The sequence below is a fragment of the Balaenoptera physalus genome (genome assembly GCF_965194825.1).
Source record: "Balaenoptera physalus genome assembly, chromosome: 16".
NCBI classification, from domain to species: domain Eukaryota; kingdom Metazoa; phylum Chordata; class Mammalia; order Artiodactyla; family Balaenopteridae; genus Balaenoptera; species Balaenoptera physalus.
Genome location: NC_138898.1, coordinates 10,786,708 through 10,813,981, shown reverse-complemented (window position 1 = coordinate 10,813,981; position 27,274 = coordinate 10,786,708). Strand labels below are relative to the sequence as shown.

At 42.0% G+C, this 27,274-nt stretch overlaps 3 protein-coding genes and 1 long non-coding RNA gene across 11 annotated transcripts in view; 2 read left to right on the top strand and 2 right to left on the bottom strand.

The window, feature by feature from the left end:
• ADNP (activity dependent neuroprotector homeobox) overlaps positions 1-1,195 on the bottom strand; it is a 29,788-nt gene extending 28,593 nt beyond the window's left edge. The window contains exon 1 of one of the 2 annotated variants that reach the window (XM_082431751.1): positions 898-1,195. The gene's annotated coding sequence lies outside the window, so the exon portion shown is untranslated. The remainder of the gene's footprint in view (positions 1-897) is intronic. The other variant, XM_082431752.1, reaches the window with a different exon arrangement.
• Positions 1,193-20,602, top strand: LOC309645934. Of its 4 annotated transcripts, none has more exons than XR_014255134.1 (3): positions 1,193-1,571; positions 5,402-5,591; positions 17,627-20,602. It is a non-coding gene; the product is annotated as an uncharacterized lncRNA (long non-coding RNA). The 4 variants fall into 4 exon arrangements; XR_014255135.1 differs by lacking the exon at positions 17,627-20,602 and adding an exon at positions 15,029-15,399 and having other exon boundaries at positions 5,402-5,536; XR_014255136.1 differs by lacking the exon at positions 17,627-20,602 and adding an exon at positions 15,069-15,399.
• On the bottom strand, positions 2,699-23,854 carry DPM1 (dolichyl-phosphate mannosyltransferase subunit 1, catalytic). Of its 4 annotated transcripts, XR_014255133.1 has the most exons (10): positions 23,650-23,849; positions 20,614-20,713; positions 15,600-15,633; positions 13,758-13,834; positions 13,648-13,673; positions 11,747-11,842; positions 8,315-8,383; positions 5,758-5,872; positions 4,643-4,853; positions 2,699-3,570 (listed from the first exon to the last, which is right to left on the bottom strand). XR_014255133.1 is itself a non-coding variant. In XM_082431757.1 (9 exons), the coding sequence occupies exons 1-9, from the start codon at positions 23,808-23,810 to the stop codon at positions 4,749-4,751; spliced, it is 783 nt and encodes a 260-aa protein (XP_082287883.1). In that variant the 5' UTR covers positions 23,811-23,849; the 3' UTR covers positions 2,699-4,748. The 4 variants fall into 4 exon arrangements, 3 of the variants coding, with proteins under 3 accessions (XP_082287883.1, XP_082287885.1, XP_082287884.1); XM_082431757.1 differs by having other exon boundaries at positions 2,699-4,853; XM_082431759.1 differs by lacking the exon at positions 23,650-23,849 and adding an exon at positions 21,413-23,022 and having other exon boundaries at positions 2,699-4,853.
• Positions 23,855-23,883: 29 nt separating this feature from the next.
• Positions 23,884-26,512, top strand: MOCS3 (molybdenum cofactor synthesis 3). The gene has a single exon (XM_082431753.1). The coding sequence runs from the start codon at positions 24,132-24,134 to the stop codon at positions 25,497-25,499; it is 1,368 nt and encodes a 455-aa protein (XP_082287879.1). The 5' UTR covers positions 23,884-24,131; the 3' UTR covers positions 25,500-26,512.
• Positions 26,513-27,274: the final 762 nt, after the last annotated feature.

The window sequence follows — 27,274 nt, the reverse complement described above, 5'->3', positions numbered from 1 at the left end:
GAACATCAAGAAGACTCAGGGTGGGTATGTGTGTGGCTGAAAAGACTATTAGACCTTAGCGCCTGGTCTTGGGCAGAAGAGGAAGAGAAGCGATCGCGCCTTTTCCAGCAGACAGGCATCCAGGTTTGGGGGGAGGGGAAGGCAGGCAGGCAGCCCAGAGGAAAGAAAAGGTGAATAAAAGGGTGCTCAAAGAACTACTCCTCATTCATTGCACACACACACACAAAAAGAAAAAAGAAAAAAATCTTTCGCAGCTTTCTGGATTTCCATTTTTTACCGTCTTACTGCAAAGTTGGGGCTCAGAATGCTCGCAAGAGGTCGTGCTGACCAGGCAGCTGCGATTGAGAAAAGGGGGTGGTGGAGGACTCCGTGGTCAGGATAGGAGGGGAGCTGGCTTGTTGGGGAGGAAGGATTGCACAGGGGAGGCAAAGACTTTCACTCCGTGCCATGCATGCTCCCCGCCCCCCAATCTCTTCCCCCCCTCCCCCGGCTAAAGGTGGGTAGACCTGGCAGAAGGCTCGTCCCAGGGATTGGGGGTGTGCGTGGGGGGCTCATTTTGGGCGGGGGGCGGGAGGAAGGGATTAGTTCCAGGGATGGGAGAAGCTCGATTCTTGCTGGGGGCGGGGTGGAGGGAGATGCCACTAGCCGCAAAAGCTCCGGCGGCCGGGGCGGCTGCTGGCCTCCGCGGGCTCACGGGGCGGGGAAGGGGGGTCGGGCTGCAGGAGGAGGCGCCCGGACCGCGGACCAAGAGCCCGGGTAGCGGTCCGCGCCGGGGCGGGCGCTCCCTCAGCACCGGAGTATGCAAAGGAGCGTGTGCGGCCGGAGGGCTGGCGGTCTCAACAATAATGCGCCCGCGGGGCCGGCCGTGGGTCCGCGCGCGGCGGCCGCCGGGCTTACCTTGACTCGGCCTCGAGGCGCGCGCGGGGCCGGCGTGCTCGGGGGCCGGGCGGCGGCGGCGGGCGGATGGCGGCGGCACGGCGCTGGCGGCGGCGAGGGCGCGCCCGGGGCCTCGTCGCGCTCCGGCTCGGCGGCCTCGGCGGAGTCCGGCTCGCGCCGCGGCCGCGGCTGCTGCCGGGGGGCGCGGCGGGCGCAGCAGAGCGGCGGGCGGCGGCGGCGGCGCGAGCGGCTCCCTCCAGTCCCCCGCGCGGGCGGCGGCGGCAGCGTCGTCGAGCGGTGCAGACAAAGGAGGGGCGGAGGGAGGAGACGGAGGGTGTGGGAGAGGCGGCTTCACCGGCGCGGGCAGGCGGGCGGCGACGGCCGCGCTCCTCTCACTCCTCAGCAGCGGGGACCGAGAGAGGGAGCTGTGTCTGAGGAGACGCCAAAATCCCCCTTAGCGCTGCCCGCGGGAGGGGGAGGGGGCACAAGATGGCGGCGGCCGGGGGGGCGGGAGTTCAGTTCATGGATCCCGGCGGGCGGCGGAGGGGAGACCGGGCCGGCGGAGGCGGCGGCAGCAACGGGCGGGGGAGGGGGGCTGATCTCGCGTCTCCCCTCAGCAGACAATACAAGCGCCTCGGAGCAAGTCCCCGAACCTGCCCTAGCCAAAATGGCGGCCGAGAAAGAGCGGAAGTGACGTAAGTACCTCATTAGCATAAGAGGACTCATTGTCCAGCTAACTAGGGGGGGCAGTGGGAAACAGTACCCTTTCCCCCCCCCATAGACAACTCTTGCTCCTACCTGTGCTCGCTCCTAACTTTTTCTGAGGGAGGGTGGCACCAGCACCCCCACCCCCACCTAAGGGACATTATATAATCCCCACTGAGGGGGAGCTCTCGCGAGAACCAAGAGGATTTGCCATTGACCCACTAGGAGGCGCCGCCGATAATGGCCGCAGTGCGCCTCCACGGCCCGTGTGCACGGCGGGCGCCTTCCTCTGGCCACAGCGCCGGCGGCGGAGGCACAAGCAGAGGGCCGCAGCACGCGCTGCACTCAGTCAGGTGGCCGCGCTGGGGATCCCTGCGCGGGCCCAGCTGGGCCTGGACTACATCTGGTGGGAGGGGGCGTGCGCACAGCCCCGCGGCTCCACGTGCTGGGAAGCCCGCGCTCTCGGGCTGGGCAGCAGCCGGAAGGGCAGACACACCTGGCCGGTCATGGTCATGCCCGACACCTCCTGCTTTAAATGAGGTGTGAGGGCCTCGTGCTTCACACACCGACTTGAGATGAGACCCAACCCCATGGATGCTTGACCCCTTGCGGGTGGGGTGGGCTATTCAGTGGACAAGCCTGCGTTTTACAGAAGGCCGGCTGTTGCCCTGGGGCTGGACATTCTTCCGAATCAGTGATGGACTCTTCTCTTTGGCCTGAAGAAAACAAGTGGGATCCCTAGCGTTTGAGGCCACTGGCCTAGTGAAGCCCAAGGATGAGAAATGATGTTGCCAGTGGGCCTCCACAAGATCCTTAAAAACCACACAGACTGTAGTCCCAAGCCGTTAGTGCTCCCACAATTTGGACAGCATAGGACACAACGTGGGCCTCTGTAAATTTAGGTCAACCCCAACCAACACATTGTCTTCTCAACATTCTTGAACCCACCTTTTATAGTTGAGCACATTTGAGTGTCTATCACTGGCTAGACGTACTTAAAAGTAATAAATGTCATTGTGAAGCATTAACCAAACCTGCTAAGATGTGCTCTGTACATCTTACACTTATCTTTTGCTGTTTCTCTAAATTTCATGTTAAAATAGTTTCAAACCATACGTAACATCCCAAAAGAATCTGACTTTACTGAAAACAGAACAAATTGTGGTTACATAAAGCTCAATGTCTAAGGCTTCAGTTAGCAGGTTTAACAAGCTGTTTCATCCAACACAGTATTCCGTTAATTTCTGAAATTGTGATAAGTTATATCTTTAAAAGCCAAATCAGTATTTCAAGGGAAAACAACAGCTGAAAAAAGTTGTAAAAAGGAGGAGGGGACCCAAAACATTCGATTTAGAGAAACAAAGATGAAGAAGCTAATTCCATGTTGCAGAAGACAGGCAAGAACTAATATGAAATAAGCAAAATAATTTTAAATTTAGTTTTCCTTAGATATACTTAGATTTCATACAGAGATAATACCAATACAAAGGGAGAACATCTGGATTTCATCCTTGGCCCCATTTACAAAGTAAAAAGGGATGCTGGATTCACATGTAAATGTTTAAAAAGATTTTACAGTGTTTAAGTCACCAGATTTACTACAAAAATGCATCTAAATAGTCCAGATTCTTTTCTAAATAACTTCCAAATGGTGAAAGTTTTCACTGCTCAAATAATTTACTGTAAATAATGATAGTGTTGTAATGATTGTGGGAATAAGAATCAAAAGACTAAAAAAGGCAAAAGGTACCTACTCTAGTGAGGTCTGGGAAGACAATATTTTATAGTGGGTTCTCTGAGGTGGTTATTTAATCTCTGCTCCACATACTTGACAATGAAAACTTAACTTTGGGTTCAGATGAGAAGGAATCTAAACACTCAAAAAAAATTATTTTACATCAGTGGTAATAAATTTTCTAGTTGTTACTAGTGATGAGAGAAGTCACTTCCCCAAGGAAGAGGGGTCCATGGTGGGCCAGCTGTTCAGCTCTGCATAAAAGGGAAACAGAATAGAAGAGGCCCTTATTGGAATGTGTCCTATGGATTCAACTATGGGAATAGGTAATGTTCAGAACGACACCAAAGGTTTTATACTCTGGTATTTATTTCTGGTAGGATCTGTTAGAAATGCAAATGGAAAAATCAGACTTTAAATTTCTTTAGCAGCCAAATTTAAGCCAGGAAAATGCAGTAATAGGAATACTGTTCACTAAATATGCTTATTAAATGACTTAGAGACGCCCCTTCCTTTTACTTGCAAAGGAAAGGCAATGTGATCTTAAGCTTATTTGCTCAAAGTATGCCTTACTCAAAATTTTAAAAGACACTGCGTGATCTAAAAGCTATGCTATACTTGGATATTAATCTTTTTTGCAATACCCACTTAAGGTGGGTAAATAGAATATTTGTGAGGGCTTTACTGAACATTTCAACTGGCAGAACAGTTTTGTCAACAGAAGAGCTATAGGGGATTTAGTCATATTACTAAAGATGTATGCTTTGTTAAGGGTCCTGAAATAACATGAAAAATATTTTGAGGGAAAAAACATAGTTGTTTAAAAATTACTACAGCTGGGAATTCCCTGGCAGTCCAGTGGTTAGGACTTGGCGCTTTCACTGCCGGGGGCCCGGGTTTGACCCCTAGATGGGGAACTAGGATCCCACAAGCTGCGCAGCACAGCCCAAAAAAAAAAAAAAAAAAAAAGGGCAGAGGTGTTTATTTCTTTTTTAGTTCATATAGAAACAGCCATGTAGCATATGTGTATTTCATGAATATAATTAGCACTCCTCTTACTTCTGACATGCATTAGGTATGAATCCAGAGCTATGAATACAGTTTTTATAAAGAATATTTCAAAATCTTTCCCATGTAAGAAATCCTGCATTTGCATACTCTAATGAAAGCATTATTTTTATGCAAAAATTTCATATACATTTATTTATAGGTCTTAGTACAGCAAAATGTAAACGAAAATTGAGAACACTGCTCATTTTTCTAATTTAATTTGACATATAAAATGGAGTTTCTCAGGAAAAAAGATTTGCATGAAATTTACCTTACCTTATGATTTATGTTCTAAGAGTACATTTTATAAAACTCAGCAACCAGGCTTCTTTTATGTTTAAATTGAAATGAACATGATTAAGTATAAATGAATAACTTTCTTTTATGTAGTAGCAAAGAGAGTCAATAGTCCTTTCAAGAAAGAGACTATTTCATTTCCTCCCAACTTGGATTCACCATAAACACGATCCACAAATGATATTGGAACCTAGTTAAAAAAATATATGTTAAGTGAGTCTTCAAAAATATTGGAAGGAAGCATAGCAGGCATACAACAATTACTCATACAAAAGAAACAAGATTAGTCCGCTGATAGCAAGTCCTTCAAGGTAAATCCGAATTATGGGATTCTTACAGTAACTGTGTGCACCTCCAAGTCTTCAAAATTAAACATGCATTTTACTATCTAAAAATAGGTCATCTAGCCAAAGCTACAAGTGTTTTGAAAAGCATTGATACTGAATATTAAGTTGGTTTACTCAAGCTTCCCAGAAAAATTATATGCCTGAAGAAGTAAAATGGCCTTTCACCTAATTTTTTTCAGTAGTCCATCAAATTTAGCTGTCACTGTTTAAGCACTAAATTAAAAATCTTATAACTTCCACAACAGTAGTAACATTCTAGTTAGCTATTTTCTTGCTCTGAATAAGATTATTGTTAAACGAGGAGAGTCTTCCCTAAGAACTTACTAGCTGGCTGTAAATAGTACAAATCCCCTCTGCTCCCCCAATTCCTGCCCTTTTCATGTACTCATAGGCAAGGAACGGGCAAAAGGGATTCACCATGCGTTTTTAAGTAGGGTGGCTGATGGCTGAGACAAGCGGAAAAGCGGCAGACTCATCCCATAATGCTGAGCGGTCAGAAGAAAGGGAAAGGAGGAAGAAGATACCGGTAACTTTTATTTATTTAAAAGGGAGTGCTGCCTTCTGTTATGCTTTGAATCTTGGTAAGTCAAATATATTAATTTTAAAGAAATGTGAATTTTCACCCTTTTGCATGGACACCTGGAAGCCTTCCATATGTATTTAGTAGTTTATGAAAATTAACCTTTTTATGATAAAAAGTAACCCTATTGTTTCTTTATGAGGAGTATAACACGCTATTTACCATACCTCGCCAACAGTATAATTCAGCTGTCTTGCCCGAACAATCATCTCCATCTGGAAGACGTAGCCTTTAGAAACACATTTTTCTATTAATTTCTGTAAAACTTCTTTTTGGTATAACCTGTAAGAAATTAAAATGTATATGCACACCTGGATAAATATACATGCCCACATGTATCCTGACCTTTCAAAAAGTTCACTGGTATTTATAAAACCTTAAACTTTCACCAGCCATTTGTATATAGAAAAGCTCTCACAGTTGATGATTATGATACATTTGTCCTGAACTGGAAAGGCCATAAAAATATTTTGGTAAATAATTTGGGACGATTTTGAAAATGAATTCTTAGTATCTCTTGAATTATCTTCCTATCACACTACCAGAAATTATAAAAATATGGTAATAAAGTGAATCATGTGGAGCAGAACCCCCCATCGTTTGTAGTTTTTAAATTTTTCTTAAAATTTATTTTTAAAGCTGAAAGGGGAGAAACTGTTTCAAATACTGGAACAGAGTTGACAGATGATGAAGCAACAATATAAACTAGATAACAAGAAAGAAGTAGTTAACAGGCATTTCCTCATAAATGTCTATGAAGTTCCTATTTCCTGAGATCTAAATAAATTCCTGAGATAAACTAAGTCCCTCTAGGATGAGCTTGGTTAAGCTAGGTTAAGACAGGAAGTAGGGATCACAGGATGAGGCAATCCTGGTGGGAATCAGCTATCAGCAAATGAGGTCACAGTTAGACACTTAAACTGGGCGAATGCACATCCTAACTTTAGATGGACTGCAGGCCAAAGGCAAAGCTCATCAGATTTACAAAGAAAGACAGGAGCTGGGAAGTCCTATGGGTGAACTCAATCACGTTCTTCAGGAGCTCCCTATTTTCAGAGTCACTGAGGTTAAAAAACAAAAAAACCCCTGAGCCTCAGTGAGTAGAAAGGCAGCAATTTCTTCCTCTTTCTTCTTGCTGTTTTTCTTTTTGAGAAAGCTAGGAGAGGCAGTAACTTTGTTCTCTTGGTAGTTAAAGCCACCTGGATCTATAATGCCAGAGGGTTTTATACCTGGAACTCACATATCCTCTCAGGCTTCCTTTCAGGTTACCCCACCTTTTGGTTTTTCAAGCTTTTAGGTGGCTATAAGGCTAAAGCACAATCCTTAGAGGAACCTGAGGGGGATTAGTGGTATGCACTCCTTTACCCCCCCAGTCTCCATCAGAACTCAAAAGAATAAGTCTGGAATAAATGTGAAGAAAGGAGATTCTGATGGTAGTAATATTCATTCAATAACAAATGTTTATTGAGGAACCTACTGTGTTTCAGGCACCTTTTCATGGTTTGGGATTTTAGCAGTAGAAACTAAAGATATATGTCAAATGATGTTAAGTAGGGGAGGGAGGTCTGGGATTATGGGAAGAACTATGATGGTGGGATAATGGAATAATATTTCAGCAGTACCTTTAAAACTAGGATTAGGCTACGAATTCTTTCCCTGTAAGAGTCACTTTATTCCCATAAGAGTCACTTTGTAAGATTTATTTCTCTTCATTGCCACCCGTCTCCTCCACCACAATATCTTTTTTTTTTTTTAATTACAATCTTTTTTTTTCCTCTGGAAATCAGAGATCTTTGTAACACATCATTCATTTGCCTCCAAGTGCGGAACTGAAGGGATATATTTATGGGGTCCCTATCTATCTTTTATACACCAAATTGTGCTTTCAAAATAATTTACATTTTAAATCTAGAGAGGTTTCATTTTCATTATCTGACCTCTAATTTGCGATGGCTCCTCTCTTCACTTTTGACTCTGTCTTACTATCTCTGAACTGCTATCCAACAGACTTGCAGTTGTACTAGTGGTACTAGTTAACCTTCAACAGCCAGCTCCTAATTTGTGTGTTTGTGTGTTCTAATGAAGCATGGAAGAATCAACATTATTTAATGGATAGAAGCAAATACCAAGTAATATAAAGTATTAACCAATGCATGGGTCTGGGCCTTAAAGTAGATGAACAGAAATTTTATAGTTTCAGAGATAATACACACACCCCCAGAAACAAACAAAAATAAAAAGACCCTAAGGACCTAGCAGGAGGCTTTGCTCCATTTAAACAGGATTTTTTTTTTTATAAAAAAATGGAGAATAAGGAAACTGAAAAAGCTTTACATAAATATTAAAGATTTTAAACTTTTCTGTGGACAATGCTATAAACTGCAGAAAATTACTGGAAGAGGCACTGTTTTTGAAGCCCATCTCAGTAATGTTCTGAATGAGCAGTCCGTGGTCACCTCAGGCCCCTCAAGGGCTGAGCAGTGATACTAATGTTAACAAGCACACTAACCTGTCGTCCATGCTCTTTAAAAAGCACAATATTTTCCCTTAAGATGCTTAGGCTTCATTAGCAGCTTCTAAGCAACTTCAGTCTGTCTTTTTTAGCGTTCCAGAACAAAAATGGGATAGAAACGAAAAGTATTTCTTTAAGTCATTATAAAGCAAGAAATTTAGGCAAGAAATTGTAAATAGTAGAAAACACACAATCACAGGTTTTCACTGTACCTGAAACTTCCTGTTAAATCAGACGCTCCTGGTCTCAGCAAGATCTGAGTTATAAAATTGGCCCCGCGGCTGCCAAATAAAAGATTTTCTTTATAAAATACAATTTCTAAACAAAAGAAATACATCCAAGTGTAGAGTGCTAAAAATGCTACACTAATTTCATAAATGCAACACTGTTCCACAAAAATGTTAATTCTATGGAACAAACAGAAATTATTTGTCAGTGAAAGGAGATCTGGTAGTTCTCATTTTTCAGAAAATAGGGATTTTTATTCTTGGAATGTGACATATAAAGGTGACCATAAAACACTCATTCTTCCAAACTCTAGGTGAGAATGGTAATAGATTTTTAACTCAACTCACATATTTGCCAACAATCATGATTTAGAATTACAAACATCTGTCTAGACAGCAAAAGTGATCTATCAGGGATCCAGAGTTTCTTTTTCAGATTCAAATCACCAAGTGATGGCAGTTTCCAACTGTGTAATAGGTCAGTTTGCATTAAAATGGCTTTTTTTTTTTTTTTTTTAAAGGTGTGCAGGTGGGAGAGGGTTTTGGTTTTCGGCAATTTCTGGAAATTGACCAAAAGTTCCATTCTGAGACTTTCTTAGTCTGCTTGGGCGTCTATAACAAAATACCATAGACTGGGTGGCTTAAACAACAGATATTCAATTCTCACAGTTCTGGAGGCTGAAAAGTGCAAGATCAAGGTGCTGTAGACTTGGTTCCTGGTGAGGATCCTGTTCCTAGCCTACACATGGTGCCTTCTTGCTGTGTGCTCAAGTGGAGGGGGGCAGAGCGGCTGAGGGTGGGGGTAGGAGGAGAAAGGCCAAGCTTTCTTGGTTTCTTCTTGAAAGGGCACTAATCCCACCAAAAGTGCCCCACACTCAGGACCTCATCTAAACCTAATTACCTCCTCAAAACCCCACTTCCAAATACCAACACTCCCTGCATAAGGTACTTTAACACATGAATTCTAGCAGAAACATTCAGTCCCTAACAATGACTTTAGGATCTGTGCTTCAAACACAACTAAGTGTCAATCAACTATAAGCTATTACTGACTAATAGCTATTATTAACATTTCAAAAAGATGTGTAGTACAGTTGGAAAAAATGACTTTGGTACTGCAACTATATTTTAGTGGGCTCAGATTATTTTAGAGTGTTCAGATTCAGAAAAAAGGTGTGTTTTTTGGCAGGGGGAGGGGCAGAGGGCAGCAGGGGAAGCAGCCTGGAGAAAACAGTTTCTCTCCAAAGCCAGGGTAACCATCAAGGCACTCCTTAGGAGTGTTTCTTTCTTTCTTCCTTCCTTTTCCTTTCCCCCTTCCTTCCTTCTCCTTCCCCCCTTCCTTCCTTCTTCTCCTTCCCCTCCCTCCCTTCCCCCCCCATGCCACACAGCATGTGGGATCTTAGTTCCCTGACCAGGGATCAAACCCAAGTCCCCTGCATTGGAAGTGCAGAGTCTTGACCACTAGACTGCCAGGGAAGTCCCAGGAGTGTCTATTTCATATAAATAACATGGTTGCAGATACAGCTGACATAATGGCTAACAGAAACATTTTCCTGTTCAGTTTGCTTCTAATAGCTACAAAAAAATTCCAGGACATAGTTTACCCACCAAAATGGGTGTAATCAAAGGAATGTGAGTGTATATGTATTTATGTGTATGTGTGCATGTGTGTATGTATATATTTGTACATCTATTTAAGGTAATGCATTTTAAAATTGGGGTCTTTTAATTAAAATGCAGCAAGAGTCAGACAGACTTGGGTTCAAATTCTGGTTCTGGACCATACAAATGAGACCTTGAGCAAGTGATACAGACTCTTTCTCAGGAGTTTATACTATAAAGTCAGTGCAGACATTAACTACTAATGACAGATACAACTCAATATTAACTAAATGATCCAACTAAACGTTGTAAATTGTCTCTGACTGGGACTCCCTGATTTTAAATAATAGCTTTAATGACCAAATTCAGAGAGGCCTGAGAGATCACTGATTTGTTGCTCTCAACCTTGGCTGCATAACAGAATCATCTGGGAGCCCGTGAAAAACACTGATGCTCTTGCACCACCTCTGGAGATCCATTCAAATGGTCTGCAGTATGTGTGTGCACAAGAAAGGGAGGACAAACAGGGAGCAGTTGTGTATAATTTTCCCCCTACATGACTTCAATGCTCAGCAGGATTGAAAACCACTGATTTATCCAACCCCTTCATTTCACTGAAGACTGAGGCTCTTACATGTTTTAAATACTTGCCCAAGGTTTAACAGTTAAGAGGCAAAAGTGACATTAACCTAAGAGAACCTTCAGTAGGAATGAAGTGAGTGATAAAAAATACTATCAGTAAGAATTTATACAAAGTTATGTTGTTACACAAAAAGCAATAAGCTATATAGATCCTTTAGAGATAGAAACACATCTTCCCAACAACCTAGGTGCCATAGATAAAATATGGTCAAAAATTCTTTGTGGGTCTTCCCATCAAGAGGTGGATTCTATTTCCCCACCCCTTGATTATGGGTTTGCTTTCACCAAAAATTAATTCGGTGTTAGCCCCAGAGCTTAGGACTCAAGAGTCCTTGCAGTTGCAGCCTTGGTACTTTTGGGTGCTGCCCTTAGGATGCCATGTAAAGAAGCTGATCCAGCTTCCCAGGTAAGCGGCCACATGCAGGAGAACTGAGATGGCCCAGCCAACAACCAGTACCAACTGCCAAACATATGAATGAGGCCATCTTGGAGCCTCCAGCTGAAGGAAACTGCATGAGTGAGCCCAGGTGAAGTCAGCAGAGGAACCAGTAGCCAAACCAAAGAACTGTGAGAAATAATAAATTGTTGCTGTAAGTCACTCAGCTTTGGGATGGTTTGTTACACTGTAATAGAAAACTGAAACAGTTTGTTTCATTTCCATCTTATCATGAGGAAAGTAAAGACTAGAAAAGGTAAAATATGCAAGGGGACACAAGTAATTAAAAGACACAATCAGGGTTTTAACCCAGGTCTGCCTCCAAAGCCTCACTACTTTATGCTGCTTAGTAAAAGCTGAAATCATGAAGTGTCTTAAATTACTGAAAAACATACATGGAAACAATTACATATTTACTCCAAAAATATAAATGAATAGTTCACTTAAATCAAAGCTGAAGGTCCAGCAGAACAAACTGTGCTGAATTAGACCATTTCTACGAAAGGTTCAAAGGTTTATGCTGATTTTTCCCAAGTGAAAAGCATCCAAAATAAAATACTCTAACACAGGAAAGATTGTGGGTAAGAAGCTATCTGGGAATACTTTCTGGAAGTTACAATCTGATCCCACAAACTCCAAGGCAGCATGGTAATTTAATCCAAATACCTGTTAAAAACATATTTCTAGTAGTTACACTAAAAAAAAAATAGAGAAATCATGAGCACATACATATATACCTGATTATTTTCCTTTTCAAATCCCAGCCATATACACCTCCATTTCCTTTGTAGCGAGTTCCAGAGACGATGTCAAAATTACCCTCCTTTTGCTTCCTGCAGAAAAAAATAAATTAGCTGGCAATTAGAAAAAGCTGTTGAGCTTTCAACAGAATTGCTAAAGCAAAGCTTATGAGTATTTTTAATTCTAACAGATATCACCAGAAATTACTTTCCAAAAAGGCTGCAGTAACTCATACTTCCTCCAGCAATATCCATGTCCATTTTCTATCATCTTATTGGTGCTGGATGTACTGTTCCATAGGTCTTTAATTTTGAAAAACTAATAGTGACACACGGTTATTTTAACTGCATTTCCCTGACTACATCCCAGGGTGAATATCTTCTCTTAGGTTTATTAGCCATTTGGATTTCTTCTACACATGGCCTGCTTGTATCTTTCACCCATTTTCTACTCCACTGGTTCCACTGCCTTATCAGGTCAAAGGAGCTTTTGTGTATTGGTGATCTAAGCAGAGAAGGTATTTCTGAGGTGACTTTTATGCAGAGATCAAACAAGGAGAAGTAGTTGGCCATTAAGGAGCAGTGAAAGAGCACTTCAGGCAAGGGGGAGGGGCACAAGATGAGTTCAGAATGCAAGGCAGGGGCCACATCACGAGTGGTTTGAGGGGCAAGTAAAGGAGTGTGGATTTTTCCCCATGTGTTCACAGGAACTCCTGGAAGTGTTCTAAATAGGTGAGTGACATGATCTGATTCTGTTTTTGTGTATTTAGCTTACATTCAGAACAGCTTCCAAATTCTTATTCTGAGAGGTGTCATGGTCTCTTGGGTTTTCTAAAAATATAGTTACATTACCTGCAAATAAATGTAATTTTGTATCCTTTACCAATATATACTAAATTCTTATGTTACAACATTACTTAAAATCTCCATGTTTAATGATAGGTGGTACGCCTATAATCATTGATGAGTTTACTGGAAATGACTCAACATGTCACCATTTAGTGACCTTTGTGGGGAAATTCCTTGGTGGTCCAGTGGTTAGGACTCTGCTGAGGGCCTGGGTTAAATCCCTGGTCGGGGAACTAAGATCCCGCAAGCCACGCAGTTAGGCCAAAAAAAACAAAAACAAAAACAAACACCTTTGTGTTAGGACCAGGTTGTCTTCAGTATGTTTAAGTGGTTTCCTTCTATTTCTACATTAAAATTTTAATTAGAAATGGCTAGTGAATTTTACCAAATACGCTTTAGCGTCTATAGACTTAATCACGCTTCTTTTCTTTTCTTTTTAAAAAATATTTATTATTTATTTGGCCGTGCCAGGTCCTAGTTGCAGCACACAGGCTTCTTAGTTGCAGCCGGCAGGCTCCTTAGTTGTGGCATGCAAACGCTAAGTTGCGGCATGCATGTGGGATCTAGTTCCCTGACCAGGGATCCAACCCGGGCCCCCTGCACTGGGAGTGCCGGGTCTTAGCCACTGGACCACCAGGGAAGTCCCCAGTCATGCTGCTTTCTTTGTTAATGTGATAAATGAATTTGTTTGACCGATTCCTGATTTTGGCATTCCTGGAATAAACCCCAGCTATTCATAGTGTTTTACCCTTATGATGCAGGGCTTAATTCCATTTAACAGGGAAGCTGCTTTTCATATTTTTCTGTAGTCTGTAAGAATTAGGTAATAAAGGAATTATCTGTTGATTACTCCTCTCAGGGCTCCTAAAATATATCATTTAGTCACGTAACTAAATATTCACATGTCTCAAAGCTATACCTTGGTTTCATTTTTGATAGCAAACTTAAAATAGCATGAGTATTTTTAATGAATGAAAAATGAAAATAAGTACAAAATCAATATATGATAAATGACTTGAATAATTCTTTCAAATATTAGAAATACCTACCTAATGAATTCAGGAATAAATTTTGGCTGAAATTTAGAAAGAATAAAGAGTAGGTCAGTAAAACAGGCTAAGACTATCATAAATAGCCTCTAAAGAAACATACCACTCACATGGTGTGAGAGATCAGCATCCATAATGATTATGTAGTTTCCTGTGGCATGTTTCATCCCATGAATATACGCAGTTCCTAAAAATGAAAATATTTATATCCATTAAAGGAAATCACCAGAAATGCTTAGGTATACATCTGAACAGGGAAGAAATTGCTAAGCACCTCTGAAAAGCATACATTAGTCCTCTAAGTCCTATTTATTATTCTCCATCAAAAACATCTCTCAATTTCATTCTTTCGTCTCCAATTTCACTTTAGTCCCGGGCACCATCTTCTGATGCCTGGATCCCTACCTAACCAGTCTCTCTGCTTCTGCTCATCCCATCACCCCTGTCCCACAAAAGCTACGCAGTGAGTGTCTTCTACACTGTAAGCCTGGTACACTAGAGCCCTGTCTCCGGGGCCAAAGGTGCAGCTAGCAATTACTTAGCCACCCTCATGCCTAAAAATTCCTTGGGGGCTTGGCAGGTAAGGGTGACTGGTCAGGAACAGGCTGTGGGAATTCCTGCATTCTCTAGCCCCAAATCACCACAGTATCTTATTAGAAAGGCAGAACTCTTCTGACTTCTTTTGTTAAGAAGTGACTATCCAGGGACTTCCCTGATGGCGCAGTGGTTAAGACTCCACGATCCCAACACAGGGGGCCTGGGTACGATCCCTGGTCAGGGAACTAGACACCACACGCATGCCGCAATGAAGAAGCCTGCAAACCGCAACTAAGGAGCTGGCGAGCCACAACTAAGGAGCCCGCCTGCCGCAACTAAGAGCCAACCAGATTAATTAATTAATTTTTTAAAAAAGTGACTATCCACAGCTTTTTGGATTTCCACTGACGGGTAATTCTTGGTGGCTTTCATGGCAGTTTCAAGATTATTTCAATCCCAAAGAACCTTCTGGATTCAGATATTCAGAACATTCGATCATGCCATGAAACTGAGGGTCTTCAGGACAGCAGATACTCAATTTTCAAGAACTGTGCTTCCCCCATGCTCCCCCAATTTCTCAGTAAAATTATACCACTTTTCAACATAAAGCAGCTGTGACCAACAATAGAAATAAAGGCATTCAAGATTTTAATCTCAGAATGACTGACCTCATCTGAGCTTTTCTATAACCCCTTACATTTTAAAGCTGGAAAAGCTTCCTTTTAAAAAAATAAACACCTTTTAAAAACTTGTAACTTCAAGAACTGTTCAAAAGACTTACAGCTAAGGGAGTGTGCTGGTCTAAATGTTTGCCCTTAGATCCCTTCTCTGTTCTATATTGCAGGTTACTATATTTGTTTTCTTGTCAACTGGTTTCCAAACAGCTTTGGGAGGCACAGGAGGAAGGAAGAGCTCAAGGAGAAGGGGAAAGTCCAAGTGTCCTCCCCCTTACTCTGCCTCCCCGCATGGACCAGATTCCATCCACTGCTCCCGCTTCTGCCAGGCATCCCTCACTCCACCATTCTAGCTCCTCTGGGCAGCCCAGGTTCCCGGCTCTAAGAACACCATCTCCTCCACTGTTGCTCCAGCCCAGGAGCGGTAGTGAGCTCCAGCTGCTACTAATCTCTGAGTAGCCCCACTGTTCCGTTTGGCTTCTCAGCAATTCCTTCACCTGTGTAACCAGATTCTCTGTATTAAATTCCCTATATTGAAAGACTTACAGTGGTTTCTGTTTTCCTAAGTGGGCTTTGCCTCATACAGGCAATTCAAGTTAAACCATCTGAATATCATTAAGATCATTAAAAACCATCACAGGAGGTCACTGTATTTTGGCCCTCTTCCAAACTGGGGAAATACACACTGGATAATCTTACTAAGACAAGGAGCAGGCATGAGGGGTGAGAGGTTCTACTTACCTAGTCCCAACTTTTGCTCCCGTGGTCTTAGAAGCTGTAAGAATAAGAAATGGCATTTTAACACAAATAATCGAAAATCTGACTAATAAAAACTTTTTTTAAATAAGTGCTCACTCATTTTAACAGAAATACAGCTGCATTTGTTAGACCTTAAAGCAGAATATGCTTAACGTTTTTTGCCAAAGGAAAAAAAAGCATTTAGTAACAAATCAAATAATTTAATAGCTTTCAAGGAACAGTAACATTCTTTCACCCAAACCCCACAGACCAAATCTTAAACTCCGCCCCCCGCCGCACCCCAGAGCTATCTACCAAAAAAACATTTTTTTATGTCTATTACTTGATTTATCATTTTAAGCAATGTCTATTGATTCCTTCCTAGGAAAACTGAGTACTTAACTCACTTATTCTGTACCTTTTTGGAATATTTGATAGCCATGCTTGTTTTCTCAATTCCTTTTGTGATTTTACATGTTGATACTCCATCCACTTATCTTGACTCTATGCTTGGATGACCTCATCTTATTCTCTATTGGTCCAATGACATGATTTCAGGTTATATTCCTAAGAAGATTAAATTCTTTCTCCTTACAGTTTTTTTTTTTAATTTATTTATTATTTATGGCTGTGTTGGGTCTTCGTTTCTGGGCGAGGGCTTTCTCCAGTTGCGGCAAGCGGGAGCCACTCTTCATCGCGGTGCGCAGGCCTCTCATTATTGCGGCCTCTCTTGTTGCGGAGCACAGGTTCCAGACGCGCAGGCTCAGCAGTTGTGGCTCACGGGCCTAGCTGCTCCACGGCATGTGGTATCTTCCCAGACCAGGGCTCGAACCCGTGTCCCCGGCATCGGCAGGCAGATTCTCAACCACTGCGCCACCAAGGAAGCCTCCTTACAGTTTGTCAATTAGTCTTTCTACACTTCTTGCTTCATATATAAGCACTGACTTAGTTGTTGTTATTTCCTTTTTTCTCTAAATTTCTGGAAAAGTAGAATGCCAAGGTTTTGATGCTAAGTTTCTGAGGTAGGGGGCTCAAGTAGACTCACTACTGGGCATTTCTTATCCTCCCCCCTCCCCCGCCCCCCGGCACTTGCCAGTGTGTAAGCAGGTTGCCTCAGACTGCAAATCTCCAAAGTATTTTCAGTTTAATTTAAGCAGGATAGATTTTTTTTTTCTTTTTTTTTTTTTAACTACACGCAAGCTGCTATAGGTCTAGGGGAGGAACAAAGATGATAAAATACATTCCTACCCCATGAGCTTTTATATAGAGGAGAACTAGACATTCAATCAATCATCTATAATAATTACAATTCACTGAACAAAATCAAACCACACATGTCAGGTGTTATTTGATTTTGTGCTCAACAGTTACTGACAAAATACTGACCTCATCTGGTATTTGCCCTGAAAAAGCAAATCCTTTAAAGTTCATCTTAGATTTTCTATAACCCTATGTTTTAGCTAAAAAAACTTTTTTTCCAAACAAAGGATAATTTTGTTATTTATAATTTCCAGAACGTTCAAAAGTTTATATAAAATACAAACCACGTTACATAGATAGGGTACCATGGAGCAGTTAAAAGAATGAGGTAATCTGGTGACAAAAGATGACCACGGTATAATTAAAGAGTAACAGAATGACACAGGAAGACTGCATTTATGTTTAAAAACAAACACACACATATAAAACCACATTACCTGGTTCTATAGATGTAGAGACACACACACACACACACACACACACACACACACACGTGCACAGAAAGGTCTGGGGTAACATATACCAAAATGTGGACTGGGGTCTCCCCCTGGAGAAGGGACTGGGATGCAGATCAAGAAATGCTCATCAGAGGCCAATTCAGTTTTACTGGTAATATTTACATTTGACAAGAATATACTTGTTTACTTCTTATGTAATAAAAAGTTCAAATTGTTTCATCTCCTGTGCTTTATTTTCAGACCCCTAATTCCACCCCTCTCCTTTTTTTCCCTCCTCATATCAATATGATTGCTTTTTCTTACATGAGGCAGGATGGCTTAGTAGATGACTATGGAACCCCCCTGCTAATTTGCTGTGTGACCCCGGGGCAGCAATGGGCACACAGAGCTCACCTCACTCAGCCGTCATCAGAAGAAGCTGTGAATTCACAGAAAGTGCGTGTAAGGGTACAGGGCACATACCCTGAAGAATGCTTACCACACCTGCTTAGAAAATACCATACGACACTATGATTTGTTTGACAAAAAACTTACTTTGTAAAAATCTTTATCGTAGAAAATCTTGATGACACTTCAGAAAACTATATCAATTTCCACTAGGATCAACACCATTTGAGTGGACCTGTTTTACCGTACTCTCGAAAATGGGTTGGGAGAAAGAATAAAAATAAATCTGCAGCTAAGAAAAGGCTAATCGTACTCTCCTATTTTGCAATTCTTATCAGTGAGGCTCATATTTTTTTCATTTCTTTTTTTTCACTTTTGACCATCTGTAGTTCTTGTTTTTATGAATATTTATTTCTGTACATTTGATTAGGATACTGATCTCTTTGTCAGAGATAATATGTTGGTATTTGGGGATGAACCAAATATTTTTAAGTAGTCAAATCTCTCAATCCTATAGTTATGCTTGACATTTTAAAAGTAATGAATGTGTGTTACACTTCATTATCAAAACAATTCTTAAAAATACTAAACTATAAATAATGACAAAATATAGACGAGTCTATCTGATCTCAAGTTGGGGGGATGAAACAAGCCATGTACATCAAACATAATAGAAGCCCTCCAAATCTCATATCTCCCCACCCTGTGATCATTGTTAACAGTTCAGAATATGTGCCTCCGATTTTTCTATGGTCCCACTCCTGCCATTTATTAATTACCTATGTACCCTTGGAAAGTGACTTAACCTCTAGTCTGTTTCCTCACCTCAAGAGTTAAATTTTTTTTTTCTTTAGCTTTTTTTCTAAAATATTCATTTCAACCAGTTTGAAAGGCTAACAAAGCATCTGTGAATATTTTATCTGAGGTATTGTAAGGTGGTTCCTAATTTTTCCCCCAACTAAATATATATATGTCACCTAAAAAGCAAGCAAGTGCCCTCCCTGGCATAGCTTGCTACTGGCGCGTGTGCACACGCACACACGTAATTTTCTAGTTTAAATGACCTAAAAGTGATAAAATAATGAATGAATAGGGAATTTCCCTGGTACCACATGGAAATCATGACAGTAAATGCTATTTTTTCCTCATTATTTTAAATTTTATTGGATTGATGAAAAAAGTGGAATGCTTTGAAGACCATGTTGTTTTAGAATTTGAGGAGATCAATTCATCAGGCATTCCTTAAGATCAATCAATCACACCTCAAGGCTGAGGTTCTATGACAAAAGTATTCAAAACAGTTAGGTTGATGTTCCCAGATTAAATGGAAGTGCATAATGAGAGTATTCTATACATTATGTGAATCAGTAGCCCTGGCCCAGAACTTAATAAAAACTGAGGAACTGTTGGCCAAAAATATGAACCTAGCATTATCAGAAGTCACTGCTAGAAGGATGAAAATTTCAGTTTCTATCTCCTCTGTACACTTGTACATCTGGAGGCATTCAGAGAGGACTGAGGTGTGCTAGTTCTGTGAATTGCTCGTCTGTCTGTGAGATGGAAAGAACCTCTAGTACAGGATAGATTTACCATGTATATAAGAGTAACACATTTCTTTAAATGCTTCTCACCAACTAAGATCTCCTCCAACTGCACAGAAATTATTTCATTATTGGGACTAATCAAGAATATCTGGACCCAGAGCCTATTCTTTATGATGCTTAATTGCCATTTCTTGAAATGCAAATATCAATAAAGGTTCTCCAAGAGACTTCTTCTTTCCTTTTTATGGCTGAGTAATATTCCATTGTATATATATGTACCACATCTTCTTTACCCATTCCTCTGTTGATGGACATTTAGGTTGCTTCCATGTCCTGGCTATTCCAAGAGACTTCTTTATTCCTATACCAATCGTTCTCTGTTGGGAAGAGGGGACAATTTTGCCCACAAAGGGAGGGACACTTGATGTTATCCAGAGGTATTTTTGGTTGCCACACTGAGGAGGGGGGCTGCTGCTGCATCTCGTGGGTGGAGTCCAGGGATGATGCTAAACATCCTACAGCATACACGACAGTCCCTCACAGCAAAGACCTATCAGGTCCCAAGGTCAGTAGTGCTGAGACTGAGAAATTCTGGTCTATACAAGTTACAAAATACCCAATGCCTAGAATGTGTTTTCTAATTAAATCTGGATTTAATGTATGCTTTTGGCCCAAGAAGTAGCTGAAGTGATCTCACAAGTATGCTCCAACGTTTATAAAGCCAAAACACTGATCAAAAATAAAAATTACAAAGTTATTACAAAATGAACTCTACATCTGCCTAAGGTACTCCTGTAGAAGAACAACAGGCTTTAAGGCACAGTGGGAAAATCTGAAGTTTAAGACTCAGAAAGTCAATCTAAATACTTCCACAAGACTGTTCTACAGATAAAAATAAAAATGCCAAGTTCTCTGAAAAAAAAAAAAAATGTTTCACATGAAAACAATCAGTCACCTTTCCCAGCTACAAGCTAGCTGTAGGCAGGATTCTCTACTGAAAGTATGAGAATACCTAGAGAAAGGGAGCGAGAAAGATCAAGACACACATTACTTACTGCAACCTAGCTCTATAAATATTCCTTCTCATTTCAGTATCATGCTTTAATTCTGCCCTTCAAGGAAACTGACTTGCAGAGTCAGACATAAAAACAGTTCATCCAAAGGCTCACTATCGTGCTGTAAACCTACCACTGACTCAACATATCAAAGACATGTAAAACCTCAAGCACAATGAAAATGCATCTAAACCCCAAGTGTATAAGTTGCTCTTTAACTTTTTCAGTTTCTAGACAGACTGAATTTAAGCACTGTTCATTTATCATCTTTCCCCAATATAAAGATAACTGATATGATAGAAAAATGACTTACAATTTTGTCTGACCCATAAATCTTCTCCAACTGTTCAGCAACATCCCTTGTTCCATCTGGGCTTCCATCATCTATGATTATAATTTCATAGTTGAAGCCACTAAAATAAAAAAATTTAAATTTGTACTGCTTGGGGACAGTAGTCTCAAATGAAAAAATGATTTTAAAATCACTAATTCCTCCCCAGTATAAGTGGAAATTTATTGCCATGTTAAGCACCAAGGAAAACTTCAATTAGCAAATGAAATAAATGTCAAATATTTACTATGTCACCTCCAAACTACGTACGTTGCTGGAAAATGCTACTATACAGTCCTGAGATGTTAAAATTCTCACAGAAAACATACTCTTTCGTTAAAAAAATTATAGTGATCATATATATTATATATGATAGGATATCATATAAAATTTTATACCTACTTGGGAAATGGAATTATGGAACTTTAATATCAAGTCTTAGTTACATAAAATATTTCAAAAATACTTTTAAAGATATCAAGTCAGCTGAGTAGCTCTGGGTGATTATTCTTTTTAATTTAATCCATGAATAAATAAATCTGATTTAATTTCACCCTTAGAAAACCCACTTGAGAATGGTGACAGTCTTTTACACCACTATTTCAAACAGTTATACCCATTATCCCATACTATCAAAAAAAAAAAAAAAACCCAAAAACCAAAACAGCATAGAATTACAAAAGACGTCAGTGCTTCAAAATTAACATCTTTTCGTTGTTCCCATTAACTTCATGTGATGGTTTTTATTCTAAAAACAAGCCAGCACAATACTTGGATGTACCTGTGATCACCATCACATGTCTCCCTGCCTCCCTTTAAAGAAAACATTCTTTTTGTTAACTTTATTGGGAAACTTAAGGAGAGAAAAGGAGATACAGACAAACCCCCCGAAACGCAACATTCTGCTTCCTCTGGTCCTGCTTGAAGAAACAAATGTGAGGAAATCAACCAGAAAACACATTCTACTGTTAAAAGCTTAAAAAAAAAGTCGGCCCCAGCAAACTTGTAAGAAAGCAAAACCCATCCTATCTTCTAAGAGTAGATAAGATGACTTCAGTTTCCCACAGTGCATTAAATTTAGGCATGTGCTTTGCAAGCCAAAAAAAGTTAAGATGTTGGACTTCCCTGGCGGTCCACTGGTTAGGACTTTGCCTTCCAATGCAGGGGGTGCAGATTCCATCCCTGGTCAGGGAGCTAGGATTCCACATGCCTCATGGCCAAAAAACCAAAACATGATACAGAAGCAATATTGTAACAAATTCAATGAAGAGTAAAAAAAAAACAGTTAAGATGTTGATTCTAGCTGTTGTTCTGAAAGAGATATACTTCATAAACAAATGGAGTCATTCATAAGCAAAATTACTGCCCTCTCCACTTCAAAGCACCCACACCACCTGAGGATCAGGTAGTTAAAGAAATCAAGCTGAGCGAACTTTAGGTAATTTGACTGCCATCTGAAAAGAAAATAGTTGTTTCCGTCATTAAACTTCATTTTGATTAAAAAAATATCCACCCAGAAACTACTGAAAGATAAACTGCACTACATAAAAAAATTAAAGAATAGAGCAAAAAATATTGTATAATCAGAAGATAAGCTGGAACAAGATCAGCTACATGACAATTTCTCTAATCTGGAAAGAGCTTGAAAAATCAAAATATAACTTAAAGAAAAAAAGGTTAAAAGCTACGGATAAAAAACTTTGAAAAGCCGTGAATGTGAGGATAGTTATTTCATTCAAAGAATTATAATCAAAACAGCAGTATCTTTCACCAATTAACATTTCCAACAATGTAGGTTTAATAAAACTGGCTGGCTGGTGGGGAAACAGGCCCTCTCTGATGAATGTTGGCGAGTCCTAAACCGGTACAATCTTTTTTGAGAGCAATTTAGCATTAACTATCAATCTAAGCACATCTCTGTCGACTCAACAATTCCACCACAAAGACTTTACCCACGGTATACTAGTAAAAGTAAGAATGTGTAAGGAGCACTTCTTACGCGTCAAGCACTTTTCTCAATGCTGGAAAATACGTTGTGAACAAAGTCCCCATTCTCATTTGTAAAGTGAAAGTCAAAAAAGAAAAACAAAAAAACTCTGGAAATAATCCGTGTTCATTGATATGACCCGGTTAGAAAAATTATAACACAGCCACATGATACTACCCAATTTTCACAATAATTTGCGAAGTTTGTATGTGCTGATACGGAAAGATCTTCAAAGATTTACACATGATCCCACTGATGTAACCGTAAAACAAGTTACTTCGTACTGACACCACGATTTTCTGAAGTTTAAAAAAAACTGTATAACTCTTTCAAATTCAACTCCAAAATCTCTCAGTTTCTAACAATCACATCAAACATCCACCGGCGAAATCTGCCCTTCTGCCCTCTCCAGAAAGGATGGCCAGCCCAGCAGCAGCCCCCTAACCCACAGAGCCCAAACCTCATGCTTACATAAGCCCTCAGCACCCGGGCGGGAGTGAGCGGGCTGAGAGTCCCGGCTCCTGCCGCAGATCCTGACCACCTAGACAGAGGGAGGAGTGAGGTCAGGCTTTCGGCCTCGCAGTAATTAAAAGGGTGGCTAGGGACTTCCCTGGCGGTCCGGTGGTTAAGATTCTGAGCTCCCAACGCAGGGGACATGGGTTCGATCCCTGGTCCGGGAACTAAGATCCCACATGCTGCGGGCGCATGCCAAATATAAAATAAAAAAATAAAAACAAACAAATAAAAGGGGGGCCAGCCCTTCTAAGAAAAAAGCGGGGTGAGGAGTATAAGGGAGTGTATAATAAAGGAGTGTGTCACAAAACCCAAGGGCAGAGATAAGAACCCGAGACACAGAGAGAACCCGGGAAGTATCCGCCTCTTTCCTCGCAGGGTGGCTTCCTCCCCAAGGCTTCCAGCGGGAGACGGAAGAGAAGCCAGGCAGGGGGCCGCCTCTCGCAGCCAACTGCCGACACCCAGGCCGGGAAAGCCAGCTCATCTCATTCCTCTAGGAGGGCGGCCGGGCGCGCTACCTCTCGGAGAAGCTCTTCACCAGCAGCCACACAATGAGCGGTAGGTTCTCGCGCTCGTTGTAGGTGGGCAAAAGCACCGAATACTTGTCTTGTCGCGGGGTGCGCGGCTCTGGCTCCCGCGGAGACTTAGGACACAGTCCACTCGCTTCCCCCGAGGCCATGGCAGAACTGCGCCAGGCGCCGGAAGCGGAATGACGTCAACGCGGCGCGGGAAGAGGACGCGTCAGAACGTACCAAAGGCGGGAGGAGGGGCATGGTCCGGGTGGCGAGTTCTAGTCCTCCTAAGGCTCTCTGCGTAGTTCCATTGGAAACAGTCAGGACTTGTGACTCTTTCAAGTTGAATCTGAAGGTTGCTTCAGAAAAATACATATCTATTTATCACCTTTCCCCAAGCTCCATAGAGTTGTTTAGTTTATTCCAGTCGCAAGACGAGGGAAAGCCGGAAACGGAAATGCCTTTGACAACCTCCCGAAGAGGCTGCCATGGCGGCCAGGGAGGAGGTGCTCACCTTGCAGGCTGAAGTTGCCCAGCGTGAGGAGGAGCTGAGTTCCCTGAAGCAGAGGCTGGCGGCGGCTCTTCTGGCCGAGCAGGAGTCAGAGCGGTTGGTTCCGGTGTCTCCCCTGCCGCCGAAGGCCGCCCTGTCCCGAGATGAGATTCTGCGCTACAGCCGGCAGCTCGTGCTGCCTGAGCTGGGCGTGCAGGGACAGCTGCGCCTGGCGACCGCGTCCGTGCTGGTCGTGGGCTGCGGGGGGCTCGGCTGCCCACTGGCGCAGTACCTGGCAGCGGCCGGCATCGGCCGCCTGGGCCTTGTGGACTACGACGTAGTAGAAGTGAGCAACCTCGCCCGCCAGGTGCTGCACGGCGAGGCCCTGGCCGGCCAGGCCAAGGTCTTTTCGGCCGCCGCTACATTGCGCCGTCTCAATTCGGCGGTGGAGTGCGTGCCCTACGCCCAGGCGCTTACGCCAGCCACGGCGCTAGACCTGGTCCGCCGCTATGACGTGGTGGCTGATTGCTCCGACAACGTGCCCACTCGCTACCTGGTTAACGACGCCTGCGTGCTAACCGGCCGGCCCCTCGTGTCGGCCAGCGCCCTGCGCTTCGAGGGCCAACTCACAGTCTACCACTACGGCGGTGGGCCTTGCTATCGCTGCGTGTTTCCGCAACCACCTCCGGCCGAGACGGTGACCAGCTGCGCGGATGGCGGGGTGCTTGGTGTGGTTACCGGGGTCCTGGGCTGCCTGCAGGCGCTGGAAGTGTTGAAGATCGCTGCAGGTCTGGGCCCCTCTTATAGTGGCAGCCTGTTGCTCTTTGATGCCCTCGGAGGTCATTTCCGCTGTATTCGGCTGCGGAGGCGCAGGCCCGACTGTGCTGCTTGCGGGGAGCGGCCCACTGTGGCTGATCTGCAGGACTACGAAAGCTTCTGTGGCTCCTCGGCCACCGATAAGTGCCGCTGCCTCCAGTTGCTGAGCCCGGAGGAGCGAATTTCTGTCGTCGACTATAAGCGACTTCTGGATTCCGGGTCACCCCACTTGTTGCTGGACGTCAGGCCTCCAGTGGAGGTGGACCTGTGTCGGTTGCCTCACGCCCTACACATCCCTTTGAAACATTTGGAACGGAGGAATACGGAGAGCCTGAAACTCTTGGGAGAAGCAATCCGGGAAGGGAAGCAGGGCACACAGGAAGGGGCATCTCTCCCCATTTATGTGATCTGCAAACTGGGCAATGACTCCCAGAAAGCCGTGAAGATCCTGCAGTCCTGGACAGACTTAGACTCTTTAACAGTTCGGGATGTTGTGGGAGGCCTCATGGCCTGGGCTGCCAAAATCGATGCAACGTTTCCGCAATACTGAGGTGGCCGGTAGAGTCTGACCAGCGAAAGATGTGGGTTGTCATGTTACCTAAAGTTTTTTTGCCTTTATGAATGTATTTGCATTTTTTTCAGTAATGTGTGGAAGAGCCTGGGATTCTCCAATATCTGCAGATAGGTGGACTTCTTTTTATAAGGAGCTTTTTAATTGTAACTTATTGGGTGATGTAGCAATTAAGGGGTTATAACACTGTTCCTCTGAACTGTCTTGTGTTTGCCACACTTGGATGGTGTGTTGAACAGGTGGGATAGAATGTAAGTGACAGGACTTTGTGTTTTGAACTGCAGGTCATTTGCGTGTCCTGCCTTTTTGTTTTTTTTTTTTAAATCTCCCAATTAAAAAACTCTTTAAAGTTGTCCATTTTATTGCTTGGAAAGGTGTAATATACTTACTGAATTGATCACGGATGAAATAGTTAAGATAAGTTTATTGTTTACTAAGACATTCTTTGGGTGTTATTTCTAATTCAAATGATAGAACATGCCTTAGAGAAATCAGTGTTTAAAATGTAAATTGTTAAAATATTAAAATGAAAATTAGCTGGGAAGTGGTCATTCTATTAAATATTTTCAATTAATAGCCAAGTAAGATATTTACAGTCTAGCAAGATAGAAACCACCTTTGTAGCATGTCAGTTTCTTTTATAAATTGCTGATTTTTTCTTAGACTTAACTTCAGGGTCCACCTTATGTTGTACACATACAGAAATTTCTAAACTGTATGGTTTGGCTTGCTTTGGAATCTTCAAGTCCCAAGTCCCAGCCTTCTGCCCTCCCCTGGCCTTTTGTCCCTGTCCAACCTGTTATTTTTATTTTTGTCTTTATTGTATGGCCAGAATGCCAAATACAGTATTGAATTAAAGTGAAATAATGAACATTCTTCTCTCCTTTGCAGTTTCAGGTGAAGAACTTTGAATATTTGACCAATATTACTTGTTATTGCTTTACTGTAGATAAATACCTTCTATCAGGTTAAATAAATTTCTGTTTATAGTTTGCTAAGAGTTTTCATTGAATTCATCAAATGCTTTTTCTGCATTTTTATGTGCTTTTTTTCTCTTCTGTTAATGTTGTGAATTGCTTTTTTTTTTTATTGTGGCCAAAAAAACCCCGCATAACATAAAATTCACCCTCCTGACGGTCACCACATGTACAATACAATATTGTCAACTCATGCACATGCTGGGCACCAGATTCCAGAAGCCTCCATCCTGCATGACTGAGACTTTATATCCACTGAACAGCTCCCCATTTCTCCCCTTCAATTTACCTTTTCTATTTTGATTTAATCTATTCCAGTGTTTTATAGCAGTATAAAATGTTGGTGTTTTTTATGTTTGTGTACTTATTAAATAGCATTTTCATGAAATGGCAGGTAGTATGCCCAACTTCCAATGTATTATGCAACAAAATTAAAAGCAAAAATTTGGTATGTGAGTATATAGTAGAGGCAAATTGAACAATCCATGACATATGAAAAGGGGGCCTCTATTCTCCAGCTGATTGTTGTGTGGCAGGCCTGTAATAGTCAGAAATCACAGATGTGAATGTAAAATGTGTGTATCTCTGAGTACAATTTTTAAAGATTAAAAGCATTGTGGGCCAGACAAAACCCTCTGCAGGTCAGAATTTCTCACCAGTTTGCAACCTCTGACACAGACTCTTGTTTTATGATAAAAGGATGGTATTGTTTAATAATCAAATTCAAAATTAGACATCACTTTTTGAGTGTGAGACATAGCTCATTTTGGAATAGGC

What these genes read in the sequence shown, in the direction of transcription:
- MOCS3 (XM_082431753.1), top strand. Translation starts at nt 24,132, where the DNA reads ATGGCGGCCAGGGAGGAGGTGCTCACCTTGCAGGCTGAAGTTGCCCAG.
- DPM1 (XM_082431757.1), bottom strand. Translation starts at nt 23,810, where the DNA reads ATGGCCTCGGGGGAAGCGAGTGGACTGTGTCCTAAGTCTCCGCGGGAG. An exon ending in ATGCTGATCTCTCACACCAT is followed by an intron (nt 13,674 to 13,757) that starts GTGAGTGGTATG and finishes TCTAAATTTCAG; the next exon opens with CCAAAATTTATTCCTGAATT. An exon ending in TTTATTCCTGAATTCATTAG is followed by an intron (nt 11,843 to 13,647) that starts GTAGGTATTTCT and finishes TTTTTTCTGCAG; the next exon opens with GAAGCAAAAGGAGGGTAATT.